The following is a 17,074-nucleotide window of genomic DNA, read 5'->3' as shown; positions in this document are numbered from 1 at the left end:
GGATCAAGACGTACAAATGCAGCTCCTGGCAGAAGCACAAGCATGCACGCAGGGAAAGAAGGAAGCGGCTAGAGACCACATTTTTGCTGTGCTGACCATTCTAAGTCGGTTAAACGTACAACCGCCTGTGAAATCTCAGCTCACATGATTTATGACTACCTGCTGGCGGAGATTAAAATAATTGTGCCGAAAAACAAGGTAGTCAATTTAGATGCGCTGATAACGCTCGCCAGGGCAGCAGAAAAGTTGATTCACGATAGAGATCATTATAAACCTTCACCGCCGCCAGAAGTGTGTCTGATGCCATAAGTGGCCTCAAAGAAGAAGCGGACAAACTAAGGCGGAAGGCTACAGCTTATCGCACTCCAGCAGTTGCCAAAGTGACAGAGATACCCGCAGTGGCTGCGTATTTCGCTACGGCTTTTAAGGAAGCGCTCGCGCAACTTAGCGCTCCTGGCAATGCGAACTCGCAAGGCTCTCAGCCCCAGCTGGCGATAAAAGCTGGAGGAAACAAGCGAAACGGCAAGAGAAATTAGCCAAAAAGCACATCCTTGGTTACCATTGAAGAGGTGCAGGATGAAGAAGAACCACGACCTGAGCCCGCTAGTAATCACAACGCGAGTCAAGCAAGCCACGGCCCAGTTAAACCTCTAGTCAATGGGTTATGGCTGTGGCTGGCCCAGTTACTATAAGAGGTCCTGACCAGAATGCTCGCAAAAGGCGGGAAAAGGCCAAAGGAAACAGTAGATGGAGTATCTACATTTCTCGAGGACACCAAAGGGACCTCAAACTCATCTTTAAGGCAGGCAGGAGGTAATGAAGTTATGTCGCTGAGAATAGATTCCCCTCTCGATATAGACTGTAGTCAACGTCGGACTCAAGTCGGAATCGGTGGATTTCGCCCTTTGTGATTCAGGTGCCGCCTGCACTACCAATAACCCTATTAGCATACAAATAGCTTCAGCTTGTGGTCAATCAATAATTTTGTATAAAGGGCCAGGAGCGAAACTCGCAGATGTTCAACGAGTGGCAATTTACGGTTATGTAGAGTTGCCATTTTACCTCCTCGGGCAACGCCGGTACTTAAAAGTCATGATTATGAGTCAGCTTGACTCAGAATGCATCCTTGGAATTGACTTCATGCGGGCGTTTAATGCAATACTCCTGCCTAGAGAAAACCGACTAAAGATTGAGGGAATAGAGGACTTAGTCCCTTTAGAACTTTCTACTTTTACGAATGGGGTGGCAAATGCCCTTGCGGCCATCAATTTAGCAGATGTAACACCTACGCAGCGGACTCGCTTAGAAGAAGTCTTGAATAGATGGCTTCCAGAAGGAGAAGCTGTGCTGGGTTGCACGATGTTGATTCAATATTCTATAGATGTTGGGTCTGCAAGGCCTATTAAACAACGATATTATCTAGAATCAAAGAAGCTAGAGGAGGAAATGCATACTCAAGTGCTAACGATGTTTGAGGCAGGGATAATACGAAGATCTAACAGTGACTGGTCGAGCCCAGTAGTCACGGTGCGAAAATCTAACGGTACCTACGAATGCCGTCTCTAAGACAAGTGTGTACCCGCTTCCATACATGGATGCCTTATTGAACAAGCTGCAGCATGCTCGCTATATCTCGACCATTGACCTCAGCTCAGCATATCATCAGATGCCGATGAAGGAAGAAGATATGCACTTAACTGCTTTTACAGTGCTTGGACTAGGCCTGTTTGTGTTCACTTGGATGCGCTTTGGGGTAGTCGGTGGACCAGTAACCTTTTAACAGCTGACTGATAAAGTCATAGAGCCGGAGTTTGAGCCACATGCCTTTTCCTACCTGAATGGTATTATCATCACGACAGACAGCTTCGAAGAGCATTTGCATTGGCTTGATGTTGTGCTAAAGAGAATTAAAAAAACTGGTCTTGCGACCAACAGGAAGAAGAGTAAATTCTGTTGCAGTAAAGGTAAATTCCTGGCAGTCGTTGTCAATCGAAATCGTTTTCACTCTAACACCAGTAAAATCGAACCTATTATGAAATACCCAACACCCAAGAATATAAAACAGTTACGCCGATTTCTTGGGATAGCTTCGTGGTACCAAAAATTTCTGGACAACTTTGCGACTATCGCTGACCCGCTGACATCACTTACGAAGAAAGGTGTCAAGTATCAATGGGACGACTCACAAAAGGCAGCGTTTAAGCAGATAAAAGCGCTGATCGCTTCTGCTCCACTTCTGCATTATCCGTCTTTTGATGACCTATTTATCATTCAAACTGATGCTAGTAACACAGGCATTAGGGATGTGCTAACTCAGACCATCGATGGAGGCAAGAGAGTCGTGAGTTTTGTAAGCCGCACCCTCTCGAAAGCAGAGCGGAATTACTCTGTTACCGAGCGAGAGTATCTATCTGTCCTATGGGCAATCCGGAAATTTCGTCCTAATGTGAAAGGTTATTTCTTCCAGGTAATCACTGACCACAGTAGTCTGATATGGCTATGTAATATATGCAACCCGAATATACGCCTTGCTAGATGGGCCCTCGAGTTACAGGCATACGACTACGACATAGTGCATAGAAAAGGTTCGCTTAACTATGTCTCTGATGCCTTGTCGAAAATGTACATGGATAAAGTAAGCGATGAAAAGCCGATCTTCTCTGTCCAGCCCAACGATTTAGGCTGCAAAGACGGCTAGTGCGATGCGCTGATTGCTTAAGTCCTAGAAAAATTTACTGAGCATTCGTATTACAAGGTTGTAGCAGGCCAGTTATACAATAATCGTCTTGGTTCAATGCTTGAAGATATTATAGAACATCAAGATGCTTGGAAAATGATCTTACGGGCAGATAAAATTCCTCAGGTTTTGCGAGAATCGCACTGTGAACCCACAGCGGGACTCTTAGGACGACGCAAAACTTATGAGCGAATTGCGAAGTATTACTACTGGAAAAACATGTATAGAGACATCAGCAACTTTGTGCGCTTCTGTACTGTTTGCCAACAGTGTAAAGTAGAGCAGTTGCTACCTACTGGACTGATAGGCAAACGCAAAATTCATGGGCCATGGGAAGTCGTAGCCAGCGATATTATGGGACCATTCCCTCGTTCTACGAAGAAAAACTGATATATTCTTATTTTTATGGATACTTTTACTAGATGGATTAAAGTAGTCCCCATACGCAAGGCTGATGGCAATACGGTCAAGAAAGAACTAAACGAGCGTGTCTTTTTACGCTTGGGTGTACCTGACGTATTTTTATCCGAGTAAGGTACAGAATTTCGTAACAAACTGCTTTACCAATTTCTCCAAATACACGACACGGATCATCACACCATACCTTTGTATCACGCCCAGGCGAACCCTGTAGAACGGGTTAATTGCACATTTAAGACGATGATTATGTCTTTTATTGAGAACGAACATAAGAATTGGGATAAATTTATACCCGAGCTTACCTTCGTATACAACGCCGCCACTTAAATGTCTACGGGAGTCAGTCCTGCTTTACTTAATATGGGACGACACCTGACTCTGCCACATAATACCAAACGAGCAGAAGAGCAAGCCACTCGACAAGAAGCTGAACAGCTAGCGCTAAGTAAGTGGGAAGAGCGGATTAGCCAACTTTTCAAAGTAGGGCTAATCACCGCAAAGAGAGAGCAACGTGCAACAGAACGACAATCGAAATACTACAACGCAAGTCGCAGACAAGTTGAATTTAAAATCAACGACTTACTCTGGAAGCGCAATTGCATTTTGTCATCAGCTGTTCAAGTCATGAATGCCAAGTTAGCTCCGAAGTATGTTGAATTGTTTATAATCACTGCTCGACTGGGTCAGGATGTCTACAGACTCGAAAGTAACACTGGAGATGTGTTCAAGAAGACCCATCTCGTCGACTTCAAACGCTACTCGGATGAAGATGAATCGCTCACCAATGAAGACCTTCAAGAGGAAACTACTAGTGATAATGCGTCGTCATATGATCTGGATGTAAACGTGGTCGCGCCACGTAAATGCTGTAGGCCAAGAAAAACGCGCGTAGTTGTTGCTCGCCGGTCGGTCAGAGTCACAACGCGAAGGAAGCCAGTAGCCCTCCGACGGCTACCGCTCCTCCGGTAGACATTATCAAAGCGAAACGCGGGCGACCAAAAGGCTCAACGAAAAATCTAACACCGCAAATAGTCGTTTTGCTGCGATCTCGCGCGAAGGAAAACTAAAACCGGTTCGTCTCCCTTTTTTTCTTCTCTATTTTTCCCTTTTATTTCTCTTTTTATATAACGGATAGGCGGGATTCTAATTTTCGACCCCCACCCCCCGGATTTTCCCAGCTAGAGTTCTACAAAGATGGCAGAACGCGACAAGGAGCTGGCGAGGGTCAGCAGTCTGAGGCTACAAAGCGTTGAGCGTCTGCGGTATGGAAGTATAGTATAGTTATAAATACATGCGATCGATGGAGTTATATAGTATAGCAGGGTTGAGCCTTTGAAATTTTTTTCCGTACAAGGTGAATAAATAAATAAAACTTGAAAAGAATAAACAACTTGGATTTTGCGTTATTACCCTTGTTTATTGCTCTTTGCTATCACCTTTACTACTGACCAAAAGCTCCTTTTTCTCTAAATATCATACGTGGCTGAACTACGGAAAGATTTGGCTATGCAAGAGTGTAGGCGCAGCTAACAAGCGTCGTAGTTTTGACGATTTGATCGTCTGCTGCCCTTTTATTAGAAAACAGCCTGCACTGTCGCTAAGTCGCAGAAGACATGAGACCTTTTTCAAAATAATATCTTCAGAAAAAATAAATCCTTTTTGATTAATGCACTTGGTTTCTGTTTGACAGTTGAGTCAAACCTTACGAGGTAACTGTCATTACAGACGATCGCGAGAGATATAGTAAATTAGTAATATTTCAACTTATTTTGTCCCCAAGTGTACACAAATTATCAACATTTATAATTTCTAACTCATTATCGGATTATATTTCTAATATTTTACTATGTATCATCATATTGTCAAATATTTATAAAAAAACTACAATGTATATATCTTAAATAAAGGTTTAGTCTTATATTATATATTTTTTTTTAATAGTAAAACTGTCGCTGATTTAAAAGTTCGTTTTCCGAATCTGCAAGAGGGTATGAAGGGTCTGCTAAGCTCAGAGATGGAAAAAGTCATGAGAGAAGAAAAATTCTTGAAAGAGGAACCAGATCGGCTAGAGTCGGCTCTGAAACGCTGCAAAAAATTGACTGGTACACTCGTCACACTTAAACGGTAATTTTTCGTATATCAATTAATACTTATAGAAAATTCAACAAAGTTATGTTGATTTCGTGTTAGTCATACTTTAACACAACTGATTTTTCATAAAGCAACTACGTAAATAATAATTAAAACAAGTAATTAAAAAAATTGCCATTATCTTTATTATAAAATATCTCATAAGTATATGTGTTTGTCTTTGCTAAATTAGCTTCCAAATTGACGAATCTGTCTAGCCGCTCCAGAATCGATGAATCTGGCAAGCCGCGTCGAGCACGACGAATCTCACAAGCCGCTTCAGAATCGATGAATCTGGCAAACCGCCTTGAGCACGACGAATCTCGAGATCCGATCCGAGACTAACAAATCTGGGGGCGCGTATTTATTTTCTCAAATTTTGTAGTGGCAAGCCTGCATCATTTCATAAATCACGATTTGTGGCAATTCACGCAGTGAAAAATTCTGAAAAAAAATTGGAGTAGCTGACTTTAAGCTGTCATTTGTTTTGTAATGATCAAGGGGCGCGACAGCGCCACGCTGGCAAGAAAAAGTACGAAGTACGATTTGTCGACGGCGCAACCCTATATACTCTGAAATTGGGATTTTTTAACCTTAAAAAAAATTTCGAGAGCATTTAAATCATTACTATTGCGCGTATGCGCAATCTGTTGGTATCTACTTGAATATATTAACCTAATCTTTCATGATTAAAAAGATTCATCCAAAAATATTAAGTTATTAACTTAATATTGCAAGTTGAAAATTTTCTCGGTATATTACTTTTTGTTCAGAGTTTCCATCCTCTTCCGATGTTTTTCGTCTCCTCCGGTCACGTGACTTCCGGTGAGGTTAGGTATTATACACCAGTGGTTAAAGTGGTTCATCTACTTTACCGACATTCGTCTGCTACTCGGCGATCAATGTCTAAAGCAATAGTAGCTTATTGTCTATCGAATAGATCAAGATTTCATGAAGTGCAATAGCAAGGAGGATATGCTTTGTAAAAGATGCGGAATCTCCCAAAAAAACTTTTTTCAAAAGTGAAAACCTTGGCAAGAAAAAGACTAATAAACGTAGTGAAATCTCAAAATATTAAAATGTCAAGTAAATGTTTTTTGCTATACGCATTAAGATATAAAATTAAAGTTAAAATTAGTTTTCCCAAAAAATGATATCTTAATGCGTATAGCAAAAAACATTTACTTGACATTTTAATTTATAAAACTCGCAGGCTGTCATAATGCAGCAATTATTAATACAATAATCCATCATAACGCCGCGATCCTGTAGAGGAAAACAATGTTCCCTGTTCGCAGGTCCGGATTAACATATAATATTTAGAGATTTCACTACGTTTATTAGTCTTTTTCTTGCCAAGGTTTTCACTTTTGAAAAAAAATGTTTTGGGTATTGAATACGGAAAAATATGGATAATTAATTATGTATTATTTAAATATGAAATTTTGTTTATATTTTAATGTATACGTTTTAATACACGGAAAAACGTGAGACAGGGGGGACACCGGCACTCGTGTGCAGAATGAGAGTCGCTAAATCATGCCGATACAGCACATACGCGTGCTATTAGTGCACACAATCGTGCCGCATAAGAACGGTCTAAGCAAAGCCGATGCAGCACAGACCTAGTGCTGTTTTGGCACCAGTTCTTGTGCTACTTCGTTCGCAGCGCGCTCCCATGCGCGTGTATAGTGTCACAGAGACATTTTTCCGTTTGGTTCGGCGTGTGGCATCAGAGTTCTAGTTGTGGCTTATTATATTCGTTATAATTTTATTCAAAGGTGTATCACTGATAGACCGTTATTTTGTCTGTTCTACGGCGGAACTGGCGCGTCATTTCCAATTGCATCATCGCCTTCTGCTGTCTGATGAGGTCGCGCATGGGCTTACCCCCTCGGTACTGCAAAAAGCACTAGATCAGGACTAAGTCAATGATGAGGACGCCGATCAAAGTCCAGGACGAGCAGTCGATCGACCATGCGTTGTCGTTGAGATTTCGCAGCTCAAAAGCTGTCGCTTTCTTATACGCGATTTTGCGAGCTTTGGCTGTAATGTCGCGCAAGCCTGCCCCAGCCTTTAAATTTTCCATTTCGGAGCCGTGGGCACTTTCGGCGCAAACCTTCGCTTTGTTTTCAATTGCTTGTTGCAAGTCCGTCATCGTGTGCGCGGATTCGTTCATGTGCGCGATTAACTGCGACATACTGAAATGCAATGAGCCAAAAAAGGATGCGTTTACTTTTTGGGTAAAAGTGTGCAAGGCGGAGGGGCGACGTGATTTGTGTTGTTCTTATGCAGCCTCAACCAAAACGCGTCTCTTAAATGCTTGATTTTTATGACGCATACGCCCGGGTCCTCTATAACCCAGTGGGCCGCGTTTCTCACCTCGCATACTGCGTTGTCGCACACGTCGCGCATCGCTTCTAGGTCGACCGCGATCAACGTGCCGAAGTATGTGTAAGCAAGCCATATATAAGCGGTCATGTCAGAAATATTTAAAATTTTATGAATAGCGGGCACGGGCGAGGCCTTAAACAGCACAAATTTCTTAATGGCGATTAAGGGCATCGCTACGTGATAAACTAGGTGACCGTTCGCAAATAATACAAAATTTTTTGACACTTTTATAATCGGGATCGCCGCTGATTCGTCCGGAGATCTCGCGTGAGATACCGTGTCTGCGATAGCCGTCCGGGGACGCGCAAAAAAACCGTAACAAAAACGTCTTGCTCCACGGGGTCCGGTTCAGAAGTCGCGGCTTCTCTGGCAGCTCGCTGGGCCGTTCAATTTTATTTAAATGGACCGTTCTTGTCACCTCGTCGTTCCGCAAGGCGACGTTATTAGTTTTGTGATTGATCGCGATTATTTCGAAGCAAAAGATTCGCGATTAATCATCGTTATATGTTAGGTCGCCGTTATTTCGGAAAAAGTTCGACGGAGTTCTGGGCTTAATATTGACCAGCTCTTCATGTTCAGTACAATTGTACGCGTGTTGGTAGACAGTCGTCCATTCGTGCCATCGGCAGTAAGAGTGCAGAGAAAAATAAGCAAAGCAGAGCAGGACTTTGTGTACTCACATGAATTTGGCAGAGGGAGAGAGAGAGAGAGAGAGAGAGAGAGAGAGAGAGAGAGAGAGAGAGAGAGAGAGAGAGAGAGAGAGAGAGAGAGAGAGAGAGAGAGAGAGAGAGAGAGAGAGAGAGAGAGAGAGAGAGAGAGAGAGAGAGAGAGAAAGAGAGAGAGTATGGTACAGCCGAGTATACAGTATAGTATGCGCTTAGAGTATATACGCGAGGCATGCGCAATATGCTCGCGTTCGCTCGAGCTTGCGCGGCATATATACAAATCATCGTGTTCGTTTCGGACTGCCAAAAACTCGCTTTAATGGAAAATTAGCGCGTTTTTGTTGCGTGGTTCCTTGGTCTTGGCGTTGCCTATCGAGCTGCTTGCGCTAAACGACTGCTGGCAAACTTTTGCGTGATTGGTGATTGCGTGTTGGTCTGAACCAATTCTGCCTTGGCTTAAAAACGCACCCATCCGTAGTTACGAGAAACGGCTGCAAGAGGTCCGGCGCTTTGAGTACCGGTTCCTTTGACATGAACTTTCGCAACGAGTCAAACGCGGCATGCTCGGCTTCTCCCCAGACGAAGTCTACGTCCTTTTGCAGGAATCTGAATAGTAGATACGCGATTTTAGAAAAGCCATTGATGAAGTGGCGATAATAGCTAAACAAGCCGATCGCTGGCTTTAGCTTTCGAGCATCCGTCGACGTCGGATAGTTTGCCATGGTATGGGTTTTAGCCAGATTGGTTTTTATGAGACCGCCACCGACTATATGCCCGAGCACCTGAGTCTCTGTTTTCAAGAATTGGCATTTTTTTGGCTCAACTCTCATATTTGCTAATAACAATCGATTTTAAAACCATGAGGTCATTAAGATAAATCTCGACCTCATTGCCCTGTAGACCCGCCATCGCCAGCGACATCGCCCTGGTAAAGGTTATAGTGGCCTCTTTGGGGCCCATAGCCATGCTGTCAAACTGCAAAAGCTGGTTGCCGTGCTTACCGTTGAGCACGTAAAATGCCGAAGTGGGTCAGGTGTGCGAAATCGGGATGCATCTTAATTTGGTGGTACCCCTGTTTGAGGTCCATGATAGTTATATAGTTAGCTGCAGCGAGATGCTCGAGTACGTCGCTAGTGAACGGAAGCGGGTGGCAACTGCCCTCGGTCTCCTAGTTTAGCGCTTGATAATCGATGACCAATCGAAACCTCTTATTACCCTGCGCCTCCGGCTTCTTAGGAAGAATCCAGAGTCACAAGAAGTAATTTGAGTTGGATAGTACAACGATGTTTTGCTCGCGAAGCTTTGCAAGCTCTCTGAGCATGTGCTCCTTTATAGCAGGAGGGAAGCGAAAGCGATGGTTCCGGATTGGCTTGTTCGATTATAGCAAAATTTTGTGCTGTAACAAGTAAATCGCAGGGAGCGTCTCACCTTCAAGGCCAAACACACCCGCGTACTAGTCAACAATCAGGCGTATGCACGCCCGTTCCTCTTTGTTACACCCCCCGAGATTGGCCAACCGCATAATCTCGTCGACTCAAAAGCGTCTGGCTTCGTTATCGGCCTGCAGCTTTTCGTTTAATTGGTGGATCTCTTGGTATTTTTCGATGTGCTAATCCGAGTTCATCACTCTTCTTACTTTGACGAAAAATTTCGCATCGCTGTCGGCATCGCCGTCCTCATCGATGAGTGGTGTTACTAATGGCGGTTTCGACCTCCTCTAACTTTACCGTAGGAGTAGCAACCGTAATTCCCATATCGCTGATATTGATGCACTCCGCGTATACGCGGCCGTTGATATTCTCACCCGTGAATTTACCAAAAAGTAAGTTGGGGTGAAGGTTCTGCAGAGGGACCCACCCGACATTCACGTCGTCGTTCCGTACGCGCGCGCCTATAACCATTTTAACTCGTGCGAGGATTATGACCAGCTTGGCGGATTCGAACGGTAGTTTAATGTCGCCCAGTTGGAGACATTTGTTTGCAGCATCGACACAACCCTTGCGTGCATTGATCAAATCCCATCCAATGATTCCGCTATTTTTTATAGGGAAATCGTTGGATACTACGTGGACATTGCAAAGCAACCCTTGCAGCTGCACTACCGCCTGGCCGAGCGTGTACGCAGTACCGTCGGTCACACCTTGCACTTTAATGATTTTTTGTTATCGTACGAGTAGCCGGGGCTAGCTCCCCGACTTTCACGATGAAGAAACTGCACCAAAGTCAGCGAAAAAATTTCCCGTGCGTTTTCTTAACTGCGGGCAATTTACGGAAACAATTGGAGGTTGTCTACGTGTAGTAAGGAATTTAATTTTTGCCAAAAAAAAGCAATGCTTCTCATCCCGGTTTTCGTCTAGACGCTCGCCGCTTGAGGATCGCGAAGATCGTAAATCTAGTTTAAATCCCGGAATTATTTTTGGTATCGCGATCTGAGTCTCGGTTTTTATTCTCGGCCGAGCTGTCGCAACGATTTTTATTGTATCAGTTTTCATTTTTCTTCTGATTGGACTTATTTCCGTTGCCATTGCCATTATGGTTGTCGTTGTCGTCCTTATTTTCGTCCTTAGCGTTGTTGGCGTCCTTATTATTATCAGCACCGGCGTTGGCATTTTTATTGTTCGACCCAGCATTTTTATTATTACTACTCTTTTTCTAGTAGGGGTTGGAGATCGCTCGCTCGGACGCGTGCCGAACCAGCGCAACGCATGCGTCTAATGAGTGCCCATGCTGGTTGCAGTAAATGTCCGCCGCTTGCGTCGACCTCCTTGATCGAAATTTATAAGCGCTGAGACACCTTTAACTCCACTGACTTCTTTTATTGTTACTTAACCTGTAACTTTATCTTCTTCGCGTGTAGAAAGCATGTCTTCGAATATATTGTTATGAGTTCGATGAGGATAAAATGAGTGATTTAGAGGATATTTTCTTAAACCATCAACGTTCTCAGTTGGATGGTAGCAAAATGAACAACCAAAATGTCCATTAAACTGTTTCATATTTAGCAGACTGCACCTGCATATCAAAGTCACACAGCATCCAAGAGGAATAAATTTTGAATTTATTATTTAATTTTTTTCCAGTCCTTGTGACGATAAATCGTTAAGCTCGTTTATTAAAGGTGGTAACAATATATTCATTGTGGGATTTTTTTCATTCACCCACAGTCCTGCTAAAATGATGTTATCATCACGTACCCTTGGCGGTAGTTCATTTATTTAATAAAAAAAAAAAAACTGGCCACACACTAACGGGGCTTGAATCACTCGCTTGGCATCCATCGGTATTGAAAATATATGAAAAATTAATATAAGTGAGGAAGTGTAATAATTTAAGTGAGGTTGCAGAATAGGATTTTCTAACAATTTTTTTAATTGAGATTTAATGTTTAATGTTGAAAAATATGGCGTGAACGCGGTTTACTCCCCGTTGCCCCATCGGCGAACCTCCGGCTGGCGTATAATAAAGCGTATCGTTAAGTTCATTTGTTGCCGCCGCAGCTGAGACTACAGTTGTGTAGTGAGAGACTACAGTGTTGTCTCTCGCGCGTCACGATCTCTCTGACTCTCAGAAGACCTCGTCAGCTGTTCTCTCGGCGCCTGCACTCAGAACACTTGTGCTCTCGGGGCTTGCATTCTCGGCGCGGCGGCGGCTCTCACGTTGAGCCGATCGTCTCGCAACTTCGGCGCCGTCGAAAGGACGCCATCTCGTACTATCTGCGCCGCGTAGTACGTGTACTCGATCTCCGGGCCGCACAGCAACTCGCGTCAATGCTAGTCCTTGCGCTGTTAAATGAATCCCGCGCTTGCGTGGTTATTATGCTCGTCGTTGGAGCCGTTGTAACCGAAATATTAATCGGACCATGTCGCGTCGTAAAGACTTCGACATCCGATCCAGCCGCGTGCACGTCGGCAAGAATATGGTGCTGCCTCCTGTCCCGCTTCGCACCGAATCTATCTCCGTCGAGAAATCGGACCCATTATTCCCCACCGCATTTTCCTCTACAGACCCCCGGCTGACGGAGGCAATTGGCCTCGGGGTGCTTCCTGCGGCAGATCGTCTAGAAACCAAAGCACTGCCAACTCCGGTCTCTCGGTGCGAATAACACTTATACACGTACTGACGTGGCTATTGTTCGCTTCGGCTTATACACTGCGGCCGTCGGTCTCCCGGCCGACTCGTCTTCGCCGCTCGCACACACACACACACACACGCACACGTGCTTTTGCACTCTTTTGAGGCTTGCTGCCTCCACGTACCTCTCCGTCGACGCGGTTCACTTGCACTCGCGTCGCGCACGCTTTAGCGCTTACTCGCACTCTCTCTCTTTCTCGCTCTCGCACGAATTGCTCTAGCGGCCTGCTCATCAGCCCGCCGATAAGGCAGACCTCCGCTCCGTCCGCGGCGCCTCTCCGACCTCACGGCTACTCTCTCTTCCTCGAATTGAGCCGTGCCGCTCTTTGTCCGAACTTGCCGGCTTGCGTGCTGATGCGCCAAGACGGTTTGATCCCAAGGTGATCGTTTACGACCTTTCTTCGTCGGAGACCGACACCAACCCTCTTGAGGAACTAGCCCAAAAAAATTTGGATGGTTTAGCGAGGACGGAAGAAGTGAAAGAGAAGGTGAAAATTGTGAGGATGAAAAAGAAGGGGAATGACGCAAGAGTGGGAAATATGAGTGAATGTGTAGAGTATTTGGATAGATTAATTAGATATATGAACGGAAAGTGTGTGTTAATTGGAATGCCACGACCAGTTTATGGCATAGCAAGGCTTCTTATTAGAATGCGGACGGTGGTTGGAGAGACAGAAATAAATGATAATGTGTGTAAAAGATGGAATGCATGTAAGTGTAACTGAGGCGTGTATGGGGGGAATGGTCCTGTCCTCCGCAGAGGACTGTGGATTTGAACATTTCCGTAGTCTCTCTGTGGAGGATAGGATAAACATGTTGTATGAATGGATGGAGAAAGCGAATGATGAATGCATGATTAGGCTTAAACAAGGATTGATAAGGAAGGGATTAGTATGGTGGAATAAGGAGTTAAAGGGGACAAAATGGGAAGTAGCGAAGATAAAGAAGAAGTATTAGAAGGAGAAAAGAAGAGAGGGCGCGAATGTGAGAGAAAAATGGACTGAATGGAAGACAAGTGTGAGTGAGTATAATGAAATGATGAATAAAGCGAAAGAGAAAAATTTAGGGGAGTTTGTGGGAAATAAGAGTAGGGATGACGTGTGGAAGGTGATTAGTGTGTGCATAGGTAAAAGGAAGAATGAGTCTCTAAGTACTTTGAAAGTTGGTGATGGATGGACTAAAGATTGGAATGAAAGTGTGAATGTACTGTAGAATTAATTCCCCCCCCCCCCCCCATGACTGGATACCTGTCGAGGTAGGGGGAGGAAATGAAAGAGTTCTAAATGAGTTTGACGAAAATGAATTTAGTATGAATGAGTTTATGAGCGCGGTGAGGTTGATGTGTGTAAGAAAGGCACCAGGTATGGATGGTATTACAAATGAGATGATAAGATGTGAGTGTAGAGTGATTCCTAAATATGTGAAATGTGTATTTTATGGCTGTTTTAGTAAAGGCCTCTTTACACAACAGTGGAAGGAGGCCAGAGTGATTGTGTTTTTAAAAGGGTCAGGAAAGGATAGAATCGAACCCAGGTCATACAGACCTATAAGTCTGTTAAGTGGCCTGGGTAAGGTCCTGGAGAGGATGCTTGTTGCATAAATGATGGCGTGTATAAATGAAAAATGGAATGAATGCCAGTTTGGATTTGTTAAGAATAAATGTACAGAGGATGCATGGGAACGAGTGAAAGAGTGCGTGTCAGTGAATGAATCTAAATATGTTGCAGGAGTGTTTGTAGATTTTAAGGGTGCGTTTGACTATTTGTTGTGGCGTGTGATCTTGGAGGAGCTAGTTGTGTATGGTTGTACAAAAGCGGAAATGAAGGTATGGAGGAATTATTTAAGGTATAGGAGGGTGTGTATGTGTAATGGAATGAATGTTATTTGAAAGAATGTAAGCAGAGATGTCCACAGGGGTCGATCACAGGACCACCCTTGTGGTGTATGAATGAGTTGCTCAATAAGTTAAAAGAAATTAATATAAAAGTGGTTGCGCATGCGGATAATTTGCTGATTTTGATCGAGGGGAATGTAAGGGCTATGATGAGGGGTGTGGAGGTGCCTGAAAAGAAAACAGTGTTTATGATGCTGTCACGTCAACCTAATATGACCTAGACTGGCCGGTCAACGCACACACGGATAACACGTTCAACCAACGAAGTACCTCACCACTGTAATTGGGAATATTCCACGGCAGGCATAACAGAGGCCAACGAACCAACAACGGTTGGCAACACAGAGCACGACAAAACAACCAAGCCACTGACACGCGCGGTGACAGATGAAAGGGCAACAATCCTGAATAAACTAGGTCAAACAAGGGGAGATAGCCCAGAGCTACCGGACAATAAGGAGGCCATAAATCTCAGACAAACGACCCAAATAAGTGGAAATCGATACAACAATAAGGAAAATTACAATAAAGAAAACCATTACCCTCATCCCTATAAATACCAATGGAGAACAAGGAGGTATTCTTTCGTAACCCGGAGTTCCTACTGGTAGGGCGAAGCTCTGCCCGACTCGCGACTACAAGTCAGCTTCGTCAAGGTAAGTCGTTTCTCCTATTAATCTTCTCAAATTCACGTCAGTGTCGCATGCAACGTTATTGTGTCAGTACATAGTGTTTAAACCTAGCTAATCCAATACATTTAGAAGTCACTCTGTGTTTCGTTACTCCGTGAGCTATCACTACCGCACAGTCAGCCGAGCTACAGGTCAAGTCGCGCGATTCTTTACCTTTTCCCTAGGCGGTATCGCGTGAGCGGACTGTAATTATTTCTATCGTTTGTAATTATTTCTATCGTGCGAGTATTCGCTCTGTGCGGCCACCCGGACGTAACAAAAATTGGGGGCCCCTTCCGGTTTTGGTTTTTACTATTAGAAGCAAGCGCGATTAGATAAACGCGAAGGCACTAGAACCTGGCGTACAGAGGGACGATCGGTACATCAAGAAATACGCAGCATACTTTCGCGAACTAAAAGTAAAGTGTTCGACCAAAAAACCGCAGTGAACGATGATACAAACGCGCGCCGCGATATGCGACGCTTTAGAAGCAGAACTCGACAGGGAGGAAATCGAAAAAATAGTCAATTGCAGAACCTTAGTTAACGTCGTAGGGGATTTCATAGCAGCTCGCGTAAATTCGACGTCGCTACATAAATTCCTGGCGGGCGACGACGAAGGTATATACCGGAATTAATTCTCAGAGCAGAAATTACGGAGGATTATCAAACATTAGGCCTTCCAAGCAATACTATGTCCTTCTACGAGAATTTAAACAAAACGGGACATTCATCGAATAAACAAATAAATCCGGACGCAGTTGGTCAAAAAATTTCAGTTTTCGACACCGCGAATAAACACCTTCAGACCGAGAGAAAACTTACTACAATCTAGCGCAGACGCATATAACAGTCGTCGGTAAGCGTCTTACATAGTAAAGCGGCAGAAAAAGTGATGCGAGATTTACTTACTGCTCACTGCGGAAGAACTCGAACTTGCAAAAGTAATTTACTCGAAATTAGACGGCGACGCATACAACTCAACAATCAATAAAACATTCAGATCAGTAAGAGAAATTAGTAAGCACCTCGAATCAACATTCGGTTCGGGAAAATCAACGGACGAACTACTCGGAGAACTCGCGAAAATAAGGCAAAAAACGGGAGAAAAAGTCGTTACTTATTCTAATAAAATCCGAATTTTGGACGTGAACATCAAGGCCGCAGCGAATATGGAAAGAAAAGCGACGCCAAGTTTTAACGCGGAACTTAGTCGAAAATTAATATATTATTTCAAGAAAGGACTAGATTGGCACGCGGCTTGGCGAATTTAATGACGTAAACGAAGCAATTATCCATGCAACAGAAATAGAGCGTGATTTCGCATGCTATCAAGAAAATCAGGATCAAAAAAACAATACTGCTCAAATTTGCGTAGTAAACCCTCAAGCTATAGAAAAATGCCAAATCTGTAGTAATAAAGGCCATACAGCACAAAAATGTTGGTACAGAAATCAGATTCCGAATAACGAAACCGTAAGATCACCAGTCCGACCGCAAACGAACCCGAGGGAGGGGCCTCACAATAGCGCGATGCAGGATGCGAGACAGACGCCATGGCCGCCGCGGACTACGCCCCAAAACCAAGGGGAGCAATACGTTCACAGAGAAAGAGTAACTTTCCCGAACGAAAATGCGCGCGCCGAGAACAAACCCACATGCAATTACTGCAAGAAAAAGGGCCACTTCATAGCAGAATGTAGAAAAAGAGAATATAACAACAAGATGCGCGAAACGCAGGGAAACGAAGCAGGTCAATCGTATCAGGGTGCGGGACGAACGACCGAAAGCAGACCGCGCCCGACGCAGGGATTCAACCGCCGCGAGCAACAATAAGTATCAGCGAAGTAAAACTCAGCTTGTGCGCGAAATCACCTTCAATCAAATTAATAAATCCACTAAACGGCAGAGAGATGGTGTTAATATGAAGAAAAACAAGGAGCTAAATCAAGAACAAAAACGACACAAAATCGGGGAAATAAAAAAATCTAAATCAAGGAGAAAATGGAAAGAATATCCAAAAATCTAAATC

The 17,074-nt window shown here is 44.0% G+C and overlaps 1 protein-coding gene across 37 annotated transcripts in view; it reads left to right on the top strand.

The window, feature by feature from the left end:
* Positions 1-17,074, top strand: part of LOC100118566 (coiled-coil domain-containing protein AGAP005037) — a 1,551,999-nt gene that overhangs the window by 1,033,212 nt on the left and 501,713 nt on the right. For all 37 annotated transcript variants that reach the window (XR_004345134.1, XR_004345131.1, XR_004226356.2 and 34 more), the window contains one exon: positions 5,099-5,281. Coding sequence is in view for 30 of the 37 variants with exons in the window: in XM_032601341.1 (XP_032457232.1) it covers positions 5,099-5,281 (183 nt within the window). In the remaining 7 variants the exon portion in view is untranslated. The remainder of the gene's footprint in view (positions 1-5,098; positions 5,282-17,074) is intronic.

The sequence above is a fragment of the Nasonia vitripennis genome (assembly GCF_009193385.2).
Source record: "Nasonia vitripennis strain AsymCx chromosome 1 unlocalized genomic scaffold, Nvit_psr_1.1 chr1_random0005, whole genome shotgun sequence".
Lineage (NCBI taxonomy): Eukaryota > Metazoa > Arthropoda > Insecta > Hymenoptera > Pteromalidae > Nasonia > Nasonia vitripennis.
The sequence above is the reverse complement of the archived record's forward strand: the minus strand, read 5'-3'. Positions and strand labels throughout refer to the sequence as shown.